This window comes from Mobula birostris, chromosome 2 (genome assembly GCF_030028105.1).
Source record: "Mobula birostris isolate sMobBir1 chromosome 2, sMobBir1.hap1, whole genome shotgun sequence".
NCBI lineage: Eukaryota > Metazoa > Chordata > Chondrichthyes > Myliobatiformes > Myliobatidae > Mobula > Mobula birostris.
The window spans coordinates 9,663,463-9,676,753 of record NC_092371.1 but is presented as its reverse complement, the minus strand read 5'-3'; the positions used below and the strand labels follow the sequence as shown (position 1 = coordinate 9,676,753).

Genomic DNA, 13,291 nt, shown 5'->3' with positions numbered 1-13,291 from the left:
ATGGGTAAGCCTAAGTAGTTCTAAAGTAAGGACATGTTCGGCACAGCTTTGTGGGCCGAAGGGCCTGTCATGTGCTGTAGGTTTTCTATGTTTCTAAAAGAATGGCAGCTCCGCTTGCTCTTGGATTATTCTTATTGGCCCTTTCTATGAACCCTTCTTGCTGATTGGTCGCTCCTCAAAGCAGAAAAACTGCCGTGAAACGCTGCCTTTGAAATCTTTGATCGCCGCCCTGATTAAAAAGTAGCTCCTTTCACGCATCCCTTACGCGGATTGTCCAGGTCCTTTTAAGGACATCTTCTTAAGGTGATTGAAGGAAAGTTTAGGGGAGATGTCAGGGGGTAGGTTTTGTCTACACAGTGAGTAGTGGGTGCGTTATAGACGCTGCCGGGGGTGCAGGTAGAGGCGGATGAATATAAGGTCAATGGAGGAGGGAAGGGTCCCTTAAGGTTGTTGTAGGCAGGGGTGGTAATGGCGATAAGCTCCCACTCCCATGATAAATGCTCCCAAAGGCGTGCGACTCCAATAACCTTTGACAATCTCTGGATGATAATGTGGTAAATGTGGTAAATTGGATCAGCAAATTTGCTGATGATACAAAGATTGGAGGTGTAGTAGACAGCGAGGAAGGTTTTCAGAGCCTGCAGAGGGACTTGGACCAGCTGGAAAAATGGGCTGAAAAATGGCAGATGGAGTTTAATGCAGACAAGTGTGAGGTATTGCACGTTGGAAGGACAAACCAAGGTAGAACATACAGGGTTAATGGTAAGGCACTGAGGAGTGCATTGGAACAGAGAGATCTGGGAATACAGATACAAAATTCCCTAAAAGTGGCGTCACAGGAGTGAAGGGTTAGATTGATCATGGACAAGGTCTAACAGATGGTCACCACAATGTGGGCCGAAGGGCCTGTACTGAGCTGTACTGTTCTCTAGACCGAGAGATTCGCTAGGATGGTGTCTGGAACGGAGGGCTGTAGTTATAAGGACAGAGAGTATGATATGCGTTCATATTCACTGATATGGATGAACGCGGAGGCTGACATTATGCCAGGGCTGATACCGAAGACAAATACGACAGAGGCATATAAGACAGGCACGCGAAAGTGCAAGAAATGGAGGGATCTGCGTGGACAGACGGGATTCGTTTGGTTAAACATTCAATTATTACATTAGTTTGACACATTATAGACGAAAAGGCACGTTCCTGTGTGTTCGATGATACAGAAATTTATAAAAATATAAAAGGAGACGGGTAGCAAGAATCTTTTTCCCGCAACTTCTATCCCGCTGTCATAACTCTATTGAACAATTCCATTGTACTATAAGATGAATTTGATCTCACAGTCTCTCTCTACATGGTCGACCATTGCTCTTTCTCTGTACTGTAGCACTACATTCTGTGATGATTTTCCTTTTACCGCTGTATGGAAATGGTCTTCTGAATCCCAGTACAGTGATGACAATGAATCAATTTCTCCAAACACGCCGCAGATCCTTTTTCACACTGAGCTCACCCAGTACTGTCACTGGGTGTGTAGAAACCGTAGCGCTTCACTCTGTCTGACTCCATTGTTTGTAATGGGACAGTGTGAAGGGAACTTCACTGTGCCTGATCCCGAGACTGTGTGATGGGACAGTATAGAGGGAGCTTTACTTTGTGTCTGACCCCGTTGTTAATATGGGACAGTGTAGAGGGAGCTTCACTGTGTATCTGACCCTGGGAGTGTGTGCTGGGACAGTGTAGAGGGAGTTTCACTCTGTGTCTGACCCCGGGAGTGTGTGATGGGGCAGTGTGGAGGGAGCTTCACTCTGTGTCTGACCCCGAGAGTGTGATGGGACAGTGTAGAGGGAGTTTCACTCTGTGTCTGACCCCGGGAGTGTGTGATGGGGCAGTGTGGAGGGAGCTTCACTCTGTGTCTGACCCCGAGAGTGTGATGGGACAGTGTAGAGGGAGCTTCACTCTGTATCTGATCCCGAGTGTGTGTGATGGGACGGAGAGGGATCTCTATATCTATACTAATGGGATAGTGAAGCGAGCTTTACTCTGCCATATTAAAGGACAACAGACATCGATTGCTACTTGGAAGATTTACACACCGGCTGTGGCCGGACCACAGAACACTTTCATGCATTTTTACAAACAATTCAACGTATCCAGGTACTCACCTGTTAACAGGTCTCTACTCCAATCTGCTCCCCTCCCCTCTCCTACCAGGCCCTCAAATCTACCGAGCCCGTGGGTAACCCTCACGTTCCATTGTCAGCTCCCTTACAGACAGGGCCGGTCCCTCCCTAGGGACCAAGCATCAAAAGACGGCTCCTTGCAAATCCATACCAATCCGTTTAGGACAGATTATAGCCAGCACTCTGCATTACGTACGGGACAAGTGACCCAGTTATTCTATTTGGCTGCAACATTCGCCGAGTGTTTATCTGCACCATCTTAATACAATCCTTTTTCAAAATGGGACTCACTCCTCCAATGGGAGACCCACTGTAGACGGCCAAGAGGAGAGGGGGAATGGGGCAATATTTCCCTATGGGAACCTTGCTGGAGCAAGTCCTTGTGCGCTTTAATGATACTGCACGGCATTTTATATCATTGTTGTTGCAGACTACCATTTGGCCCATGGACTTGGTGCTACCTCAAGCACAGCAATTTCATGCATGGTAAATAAAAGTTGTTGCCTCTTACCAACACTCCACCCTACTGACCTGAAGTGCTGCAGACACAGGGGACTTAACTTACCAGGGGCATCAATGAAGCTAATAGGGTTCATAAAACCAGGAACTGGTGGTGGTGGGAAGCGCTGAGGAAAATTTGTAAGAGGACAACTTGTTGTGTGCCTCAGTACACAGAGAGCGATGTTGGTTGGAGTCAGGGCGTTATGTTTCTGCTCTTAGTAGGTTCACCCATGCCAAACAGTAGAGGCCAAATTAAATATGAAACGCCAGTTCTCCAAGTTCAGGGGTTCAGCTCAGGGACAACAACGTTAATTGGTAAAACAAAATTATTGTGGAAACAGCAATGAAGAATTCTACATCTGAGTGTGACGGTATTCCTGAGTCTCCACCCGGAACTTGTGACTGTGACTGACAGTAGTGAAAACCGAGAGGAAGCTACTGACATGATGAAGGAAGCCCTGAGCACCACCAGAGATGCAAGACCTTTGCTGCCCTAAACACCAGAGGAGTAATAGCCAGTAAGCAAGCGATGAGGGAAAACTTTTCCAATCAAAACGCAGCGAGAGTCCCAGTTACACAGGATGTGAAGGCCAGTGATGGGGTCATGCTTCCCACGGCTGTCAACAGACCGCACCACCCCCCACCCTGCAAACATTCCCCAACCTTGCCTTAATGGTTGCAGTGTCTGGTCCACTGCAATATGTTGTTCTCTTCTCAATTTGGCCCAGTGGCATTCTCTGGGACCGGATTATCGGCCAAGACCACGTAGGGCCCTACTTAATTACACCAACACACACAAAATGCTGGTGAAACACAGCAGGCCAGGCAGCATCTATAGGAAGAGGTCGTCGTTTCGGGCCGAGACCCTTCGTCAGGGCCAACTGGAAGAAGAGATAGTAAAAGATTTGCAAGTAGGAGGGGGAGGGGAGATCCGAAATGATAGAAGACAGGAGGGTGAAGGATGGAGCTAAGAGCTGGAAAGTTGATTGGCAAAAGGGAAACAAGGCTGGATAAGGGAGAGTATCATGGAACGGGAAGCCTATGGAGAAAGAAAGGGGGAGGGGAGCCCAGAGGATGGCGAGCAGGCAAGGAGTTATAGTGAGAGGGACAGAGAGAAAAAAGAGAGGGGAATGGGGGGGGGGGGAGAATAAATAAATAAGGGATAGGGTGAGAGGCATTAACGGAAGTTAGAGAAGTCAAAGTTCATGCCATCAGGTTGGAGGCTACCCAGACAGAATATAGGGTGGTGTTCCTCCAACCTGAGTATGGCTTCATCTTGACAGTAGAGGCCGTGGAGACATATCAGAATGGGAATGGGATGTGGAATTAAAATGCGTGGCCACTGGGAGATCTTGCTTTCTCTCGCGGACACTTAGATGTCCAGTGAAGCGGTCTCCCAGTCCGCGTCTGCTCTCACCAATACGTAGAAGGCCGCATCGGGAGCACTGGACGCAGTATATCACCCCAGACGCCGCACAGGTGAAGTGTCGCCTCACCTGGCAGGACCTTCTGGGGCCCTGAACAGTGGTGAGGGAGGAAGTGTAAGGGCATGTGTAGCACTTGTTCCGTTTACATGGATAAATGCCGGGAAGGTATGGTGGGAGGGGACGAATGGACAAAGGAGTCGCGTAGAGCGCGATCCCTGCGGAAAGCAGAAAGAGGAGAGGGAGGGAAAGGGTGGAAGTTACAGAGAATTATATGGTGAACCCGGAGGCTGGCGGGATGGCAAGGACAAGGGTGAACCCTATTCCTAGTGGGGTGGGGACAGCACATGTGCGTGAAATGGGAGAAATGCGTTTGAGAGCAGAGTTGATGGTGGGGTAAGGGAAGCCCCTTTCTTTAAAAAAGGAAGACATTCCCTTCGTCCTGGAATGAAAACCTCACCTTACCTGAGAGCAGACGGAGGAATTGCAAGGGGCGGGGGTGGCATTTTTGCAAGAGACAGGGTGGGAAGAGGAATAATTTACACCCACTTAATTACACTACCAGTTTTGCTGGACAATGAATCGCTATCTTTTGTCTCAAAAGCTTCTCAACCTGTGGAGTATTTCCAGCATCAGTTCATTTCACCTCTAAAGGGTGTCCACTCTTACCTTTCCTCCGCTACAGGCAATGCCCTAGCGTGCGAATAACCACCTGCAACTTTCAGAGATAAGGGGCCTCAGTGCAATGGAATACACAGTGGGCTGGAATAGCAGGCACACCACACGGGCTGCTCCTGTGAGTAACCCCAATATTTGATGGCTCTGGACCCTTACTCGCTGGAGTTTTTAAGAATGAGGGGATAGGGAGGAAGAGAGAGCTTCCTCCTAGGCTGCAATAGGGTGGATGTATTGAGGATTTTTCGAGAGTGAGAGTCTAAAGCCGTCCCTTGTTAGAACAAAGAAAGATGAATAATTTCTATAGCCTGAGGGTAGTAGAGTTCACCGCCATGACAGTTGTGGAGATCCAAGTCTTTGCGTATATTTTAAGGCTCTTGCTTAAACAGGTCGTCAAAGGTAATAGGGTGAAGGTAGGATAATGAGATTGAGAGGAATATCAGACATGATAAAACCTGGCTTAATTCTGCTGTGTGTTATGAATTGTGGCTGTGGAATAGGTAGGGTTAACACCTAGTTGGTTCTGTTGAGGATAACCTTACTCAGAGCTTAAGTGGCTCAATGAAGGGCAACAAATGGTGGACTCATCCTTTTCCTACCTCTGCTACACACGTGTGGCTTATGCTGGCGCTAGATACACTCAACATGTGGCCCCTCTCTCCTACTGCACCCCTTTAAAGGCTGCAGAAGATGCCCTTTTGCCCTTGGTCTTTCCTCAGCAGGGTGAAGGGAGTAGCCGAGAGACAGCAAAACAGTCGGCCACAAATACAAGGGGCCTGGCCTCTGAGGAAATAAAACCTGTGAACATCCAGTATGTGTGGGCCCACCCTGGGATGCCACTGTAACAAAGCCATTAAGACATTCCTTCCTGTGACTGAATGGGCTTCCTCCAGGTACTCCTGTTTCCTCCCACAGTCAAAGACATCTTGTCAGTAGGGTATTTGGTCATTGTGAATTGCCTTGTGATTAGGATTGGATTAAAGTAGTCGGCTACTGGACAGAGCAGCACATTGAGCAGCAAGGGCCCGTATCAATAAATAAATCAGAGGAATGGTAAAGTATAACCACCGGGGCAAAACCCTTCTGAGTACAGCGTCAACAGTACAGCAAGCTAACAGCTAGAAGCAAAAGTCATAGATTTCCTTGTCACCGTCCCTACCCTCAACCAACCTGCCAGGACTCACCTTAGATAGATCCTGCCATCGGTCTGGCACTTGTCTGGCTCTCCCAGGGGGATGACAGCCTTTCTTTGCAGTGCTAAGTAATGCTGCGGGGGAGACCTCCTCTCTCCTCGCCGCAGTACATTTCCACTCAAGACAATACAAAGGTTTTATTTAATATATATATAAAAAAACACATATCCAATAAACTATTTTAAACCATCACAAAAAAAGCGCCTAATCCTTCCCCTGTATAATATTCTCCCTGTCTGATGATCTACAGAGCATACCTGCCCAGTCTGTAAACATAAAGGATGGAGATTAAGAACTGCAATACAGAGGTTGTGGTCATGATAAAGTCCGTGACAGGACAGTTAAGAACTTCCATTTTTAACACTACTTGCAGATGAATTGGTGTGGTACATGGCTGAGTGGGAGAGGCAACTGCTTGCTGAAGGTAGGAGCGAAATATTGACAACAGTCCCACCCCTCCCCAGACACACGGGGAGGTGGGGTTGCATCCTGTGGCTGCCCCACATGGTTGGGAGGGGTTTGCTGGATGCCTTTGATTGGCTTACTCATGGACTTCCCCTCCCAGTTTAGAGGCAGCCGACACAATCCGAAGTTCTTCACCTCTCCAGAAATAAGTTTATTTCAGCCACCCCTGGAGTTGTGCACAGAGACACTTCCCCATCCTCCTGCCCCGAACACTGTCGGCAGTGAGGTTCCATAACTCAGAAGGGCAGCCTGGGGCTCCACAAGGCAGCAGTCAGAAGGAATAAGTTAGGCTAAACAAAATAAAGGTTCTTCTCTCCTGCCCCTCCCTCCCGCCCAAAAAGTCCCCAGCTGGGCTCCGTGTCATCTGCTGATATCTCGGTTGGATTCCCACGGCTTTGTGCTTTTGGGCTCAGTTTTGAGTGGATCAAAAAAGGGGTGCCGGAGAGCGTCAGCGAGGTTGATCCGTTTTGAAGGTTCATACTCCAGCATCCTCTCAATCAGGTTGAATAGTTGGCAGTGCTCCTCAGTGTCGGCAATCATGTATCGCTGTGGAAAGATGCAGCTGTCAGTACACTGTCGGATTGGCTCCCAACCACCCGAGGCTATGCACACTACCCACCTGTACTGACCCAGCACCTTACAGCTCAATCGGTCCATACTGACCATCAACCACTCATACTGGTCATTTGTTCTCCCCACCTCTCCATCAACCTCCCCTCCCCTACATACCTGAGGTAAGTTACAACAGCCTATTAACCCAATGACTCCCACATCTTTGAGGTGTGAGAGGATGCAGGGGTACCAATGGAAATCCATATGGTCATAGGGGAGAATGTGTAAACACCACACAAGCATTTGTGCACAAAGACATGGGTGACGGGTGGAATCTGGAGAATGGGTCTGTATATATACATATTTGTATATATGGCTGCTCGACGTGCAGTGCAGCCTCAGAGGGAACAAGAACATGTTTCCTTTCTAAATGACTTCCATCAGTGTGGGCAACTTAGAACAGGACATTTCACATTTATCTCTTTCTATTAAGTGCAGCTTTTAAAACGGCAAGTTTTGATTACTTGAGAGATGGCGGCCTCTGCCAGCTCAATCAGGAAGCCCGCTGCGGTCTCTCACGCACAAACACAGGCCAGTGGAAATATGGAACAGGAGTGATCTCACTGGAGCTGAATTTATGGAATTAGTAGTGGAGAACTGGAAGACTCGAGGAGCAGAGGAAGATTTCAGCAGTAGGTGGGGGAGATGGCATATTTGGGGCCCTGAAACAGATACTACTGCCCAGAGAGCACTTACTTTTAATGGCTTGCAGTTCTCCCTTACGTATCTCCCAGCAGAACTGTTGTCATCCCAGTCCAAGCGGCCATGGTAGAAGTATTTCTGTTTCCTGTTTAACAGTAAATTGCCAATACAATGTTTGAACTACTTCTCCATACTCCACCACTCTCCTTCAACAGAAAACCTCCCCTACACATACTGCAACCACCCTTCCATTACATTAAGCAAAATGTCCCACATGCACTGCAGCCCCAACCTCCTTCGATCTCAAACAGTCCCTGGGAGTGACTAGGTTCCTCTCTGGTTCAGAGATGGCTGGCTGACAGGAGTTAAAGGAGGAGCTCTTGATTGGATTCTTTAGAATGAGGAGGTCTCAGCATCTCCATCCCCATTTTGAACTATGACACTGGGATTCCCAAAATTCAGGGGAGAATATTACCTACAAGGAGTACGCTACACCACTTCTTTTGTCCTCCTGCTGCAGTGACACAATGCCTGCTTTGGGATTAGAGAGAGTGGACAGCCAGAATCTGCTCCCATTTATTCCTCTCAATCTTATAAATCCCTACCAGATCTCCCCTCAACCTCTGCTGCTCCAGAGAAAACACCCAAGTTTATCCAACCTCTCCTTACAGCACACCCTCTCATCAAGACAGCATCCTGCTAAACCCCAACCCTCAACATCTTCATATAATGCGATGACCAGAAATGGATGCAATACTCCAGATGCACCCCAACTAGTTTTATAAAGCTGCAATATAACTTTCCGATGTTTGACGTTAATTTGACAACTAATAAAGGCAAGCTTGCCATACAGCTTCTTTACCAACCCTATCAACCTGTGCAGCCACTTTCTGGGAATAATGAACTTGGACCACCAACTTGAACCCTGCTCATCAACTAGAGCTTAATTTCCAACTCTGTTACCTAATCGTGCTTTCTCAGCACGAAAGTCCCGAGGGTACTAGAATATCAGATTTACTGTCTTCAGAAAGGAGGACTCATCTCTTCTCCTCCTCTCATGATGCCCTCGAGATGAGAGCCACGCCTTACCTGGTCTTCCTGATCATCCGGGCAGGGATAGGACCCAGAATCCTCTCCATCATGGCCAAATGCTCACGATTGTCGTGGGTCTGAAAGGCAGAAAGGGAACAATGTCGGCAAAACCAGGTGTGGGCATCCAGTTTTCTATTTCCTCAGGGGTTATGGCCAGCAGCAAACCTACCTGGAACAGTGTAAAGCCGAGGTAATACTCAAAGACGATGCAGCCTATGCTCCACACGTCACATGGCTGGGACCAACCAAGCTCTGAAGGGGAGAAAAAGTAATCACACTGGTGAGCAGACTGAGTGAAGCAATTCACGAAAATTGATTCCTTTATCCACTTTAGTTTCTCGTCACTTAATAATAAACTGTGAAAGCTACCACTTGTCACCACTGCTCACAAGCCTGCAGGTTCATCATTAACTAAGTGGCAGATGGAATACAGTGCAGGGAGGGAGGAACTAAAGGTGCACACCGCTTTAAAAAAAATCCAGGAATCTGTTCCTATACAGGACTCCCACAGATTAAGATGGTAGTAAGATTTATTTCAAAAGGTTCAGACAGAAAAGCAAGGATGTATTACTGTTGAGGCTTTAAGGGCAATGGTCAGACTGGAAAGATGTGATTGTCCTGGAGGGGTCCAGAGGAGCCTCATGGAAAATGATACCAGGAATGAAAGGCTTAATCTATGGGTTTCTACTCAAAGGTGTTCAGATGGATGGAGGGAGATCTTATTGAAAACTATCTGATACTGAAAGCCTTGGATGTTCTCATTAGGGAATCACTACCTCAAGATAAAGGGGCATCCATTCAGAACTCGGATGAGAGGGACTTTCTCTAGCCAGAGGCTGGCAAAATTGTGGAATTTGTTGCCAGAGGGGCCTCACTGAAACCTACAACTGAAAGGCCTGAGTAGAATGGATGCTTCCATCAGTGGGAGACCAGCGGGCACAGACTCAGAATCCCTTTAGAACAGAGGCAAAGAGAAAATGGGTGGTGAATCTGTGGAATTCATTGCCATAAATGAGTGGATGTATTTAAAACAGAGATTAATAGGTTCTTGATTAGTATGGGGCTAAGGGTTATGAGAAAGTGGGAGAATGAGGTTGAAAAATATCAGCTATGACTGAATGGCAGAACACTATGGGCCAAAAGGCCCAATTCTCAGAATCTGATTTATCAAAATTCATTGCTTTACAGGGTAAGGGCATAAAAAAAATCACAAATATACATGAATGGTGTAAAACAAAATGTAGAATTCATGGACTGCTCAGAAACCATGTGTTATGGAAACCAGCAGAGGTTGCTCACCTAGTATGACTTCTGGTGCCCGGTAGTGCCTTGTGGAGACTATGGTGCTGTGGTGCTCGTGGTCAAAGGTGGCGCTGCCAAAGTCCACCACCCTGGTAGCCGTATTTTTTACCACTCGCTCTTCACGCTTCTACAAGGAGGGAAAGTCAGGCGTATAAGCTAGCTGCAAATGCCAAGGTAACCTGCAAGATTCACAAGGCTTCAAAAGTCCCAGCAGTCACAAGGTCACACACACACACACACACTCCTTCCTACCTTTTCGGCGTTACCCACAATCTCGTAGTCAGAGTTTACAAAGAGAATGTTTTCTGGCTTTAGGTCAGTGTGAGTGAGCTTGTTGTCATGTAAAACTATTAAAGACATAAAAGGAAATATTAGATAACTACACGGGTCAGCAGCTCCAGAATTCAGCAACAAGTACATTTTGGATTAGCAGTCCAAGCTCTGGACCACTGGTTCATCAGCATAAATCGAAAACACAAACATGCTAGATAAGAAACTCCCACTCAACTTATCAAAGTACATCAGGACCAAACAGCCAGAATCAGCGATGGTGATCATGTAATGGCAGATTAATGCTTGTCCTTGTTTGTAAGTGACCCCAGACCCTCTAATTTGTCAGCTCTTGACTAGTTATTGGGAGATAAGGGAAGGGCAATAAATAACGCCAGTACTGTCCATGACCCATGAATGGATAAACAAAAACTAGGCAATGAACTGACAGCATTTCACTTTCCAGGGGAGAATTTTTTTAAAGCAAGGCATTTGCCTTGCTATGCGACATTAACCTGGTATTATGATGTCACTGTGTACCCACCAGACAAGGCACTGGTTAAAACAGCAGAGAACTCACAATTAACTGCATGGCAGGTCTGAAAGGCCATGTGCCGCACTTGGTGGATGGGGTACGGTGAGTAGTTGTTATCCTTCAGGAAGTCAAAGGTACTCTGGCCCAGCAATTCAAACGATATACAGATGTGGCCATGGTAATCAAACCAGTCGAACATCTGCACGCATTGACTGAATGGGAAAAAAGTAGAGCATTTAGACGCCACATAGTTAACACAGCAAAACCATGCCCGCTGTCCAGATGGACCAGAAGACTTGGCAGCATAATTAGGCTATTTAGCCCATAGGGTCTAATCTACCATTTCATCATGGCTGACTTTTTTTCCCCCTCTCAACCCCATTCTCCTGCCTTCTCGTCACAACCTTTGACACACTTACTAATTTAATACTTATCAACCTCCAATGATATGGCCTCCACAGCTTTCCATAGCAATGAATTCCAGATTCATCACCCTCTGGCTAAAGAAATTCCTCATCTTTGTTCTAAAAGGTAATCCTCCCATTCTGAGGCTGTGTCCTTTGGTCCAAGACAACTGGAAACATTCTCTGTACCTCCACTCTGTCTACACCTTTCAATATCCAGTAGGTTTCAATGAGATCTCCCTCATTCTTCTAAACTCCGAGTACAGACCCAGAGTCTCAAAATGCTCATGTGTTTCCTTCCATTCCTAGGTCATTCTCATGAACCTCCTCTAGACTCTCTCCAATGCTAGCACGTTATTACGAGGCCCAAAGCTGTGTACAATATTACAAATGTAGCCTGATCAATGCCTTATGGAGCCTCGGCATTACATCCTTGCTTTTATATTCTACTTCCCTCAAAATGAAAGCTAACACTGCATTTCCCACCCTTACAAATGACTGAACAGCAAGTAAACCTTTAGGAAATCTTGCACTAGGACCAAGTCCCTTTGCATCTCTGATTTTTAAAATTTTCTCCACTGAGTAAATAGATTATGCCTTTCCTTCTACCAAAACGCATGACCATACACTTCCCTGCACTGTCTTCTATCTGCCACTTCTTTGCCCTTTCCTCTGATCTGTCCAAGTCCTTCAGCAGATTCTCTGCCTCCTCAACATTCACTGTGCTTCCACCTATCTTTGGATGCTCAGCATTACATCCTTGCTTTTATATTCTAGTCCCTTGAAATAAAGCACCTGTCCAAGGTGTACAACTTCCTCCAGACTGTACCCCTTACTCACACACCATGGGCAATTTACTGTGGCACATTAATCTTTCCGAGCACATCTCCTTGGGACGTGAGAAGAAACAGGAGCATGAATGGGGAAAGTAATGGGGTCACACAGAGAATCTGCAAACTGCACACAGATAGCTGGAGGTCAGGTTTAAATTAAATTTTAAGGCAACAGTTCTCAGAAGTGGCCACTGTGAAAATCAGAAAACCGAGATGCTGGAAATCTGCAGGAATGGGTTAGTGTTTCAGGTGCAAGACCTATTATCTACGCCTGACTATGGGTCTGTTGTGCTTCTGTCATTCTGTTTTAGACCAACACTTTGCACTGGTCTCGACTCAGTATTCACCTTCAACTGCTGCACGGCTCTGTGAACTGACCCAACCCCTTGAAATGGAAGCAAAGATTCCCCATCCCCATTAAACATTCACCCCTGTGCCTTCTGCACCAAGAAATACATCAGCAAATGACAAGTTCCCCCCTCCCATCCACCAGGCAACAATTAACTGCAGAAATGAGACACTCTCACAAACCAAGTTCTGTGACAATACTTACAATTTGTTTTCAGGATCCTTCTCATTAATTTTCTCCAGCACGTTGATTTCTAGACGGGCAGCCTCCCTGTATTTCTCCACATTCTTAATTATTTTAAGAGCCACCCGAGAGCTACCCCTGAAAAGGGAGAATGTAACCATTAGTAAACACTACCAAAAAGAGCTTAGGTAGGCATTTCTAAATAAAATGGGCAGGATGTTACTCGAGCGAAGTGGAACCGAAACACCCAAGTCTTTATTGTACATTAACAATTGCACTGACTTACTGAACCATTAATACTTTAAAACACTGGGAGGAAAGAAGTGGGCGGGGGGAGGGGAATTATGGCAGTAGTGTTTTTTTATATATAAATACAGATGGAACAGGGGCAGATACAATGAGGGGACATAGAAGAGACTTTTAGATAGCCACATAGATGAAAGAAAAATGGAGGGCTATGGGGGAGGGAAGGGTTAGGTTGATCTTAAGACCATAAGACCATAAGACAAAGGAGCAGAAATAGGCCATCGGCCCATCGAGTCTGCTCCGCCACTTTATCATGAGCTGATCCATTTTATCCTATTTAGTCCCACTGTCCCGCCTTCTCCCCATAACCTTTGATGCCCTG

The 13,291-nt window shown here is 46.6% G+C and overlaps 1 protein-coding gene across 1 annotated transcript in view; it reads right to left on the bottom strand.

Annotated features, from left to right (window-relative positions):
• Positions 1-6,098: 6,098 nt before the first annotated feature.
• Positions 6,099-13,291, bottom strand: part of clk2a (CDC-like kinase 2a) — a 28,907-nt gene continuing 21,714 nt past the window's right edge. The window contains exons 6-13 of the mRNA XM_072282470.1: positions 12,685-12,801; positions 10,940-11,106; positions 10,342-10,436; positions 10,087-10,216; positions 8,957-9,039; positions 8,785-8,864; positions 7,750-7,840; positions 6,099-6,987 (exon numbers count right to left, since the gene is read on the bottom strand). Coding sequence (XP_072138571.1) covers positions 6,802-6,987; positions 7,750-7,840; positions 8,785-8,864; positions 8,957-9,039; positions 10,087-10,216; positions 10,342-10,436; positions 10,940-11,106; positions 12,685-12,801 — 949 coding nt within the window. The 3' untranslated portion in view covers positions 6,099-6,801. The remainder of the gene's footprint in view (positions 6,988-7,749; positions 7,841-8,784; positions 8,865-8,956; positions 9,040-10,086; positions 10,217-10,341; positions 10,437-10,939; positions 11,107-12,684; positions 12,802-13,291) is intronic.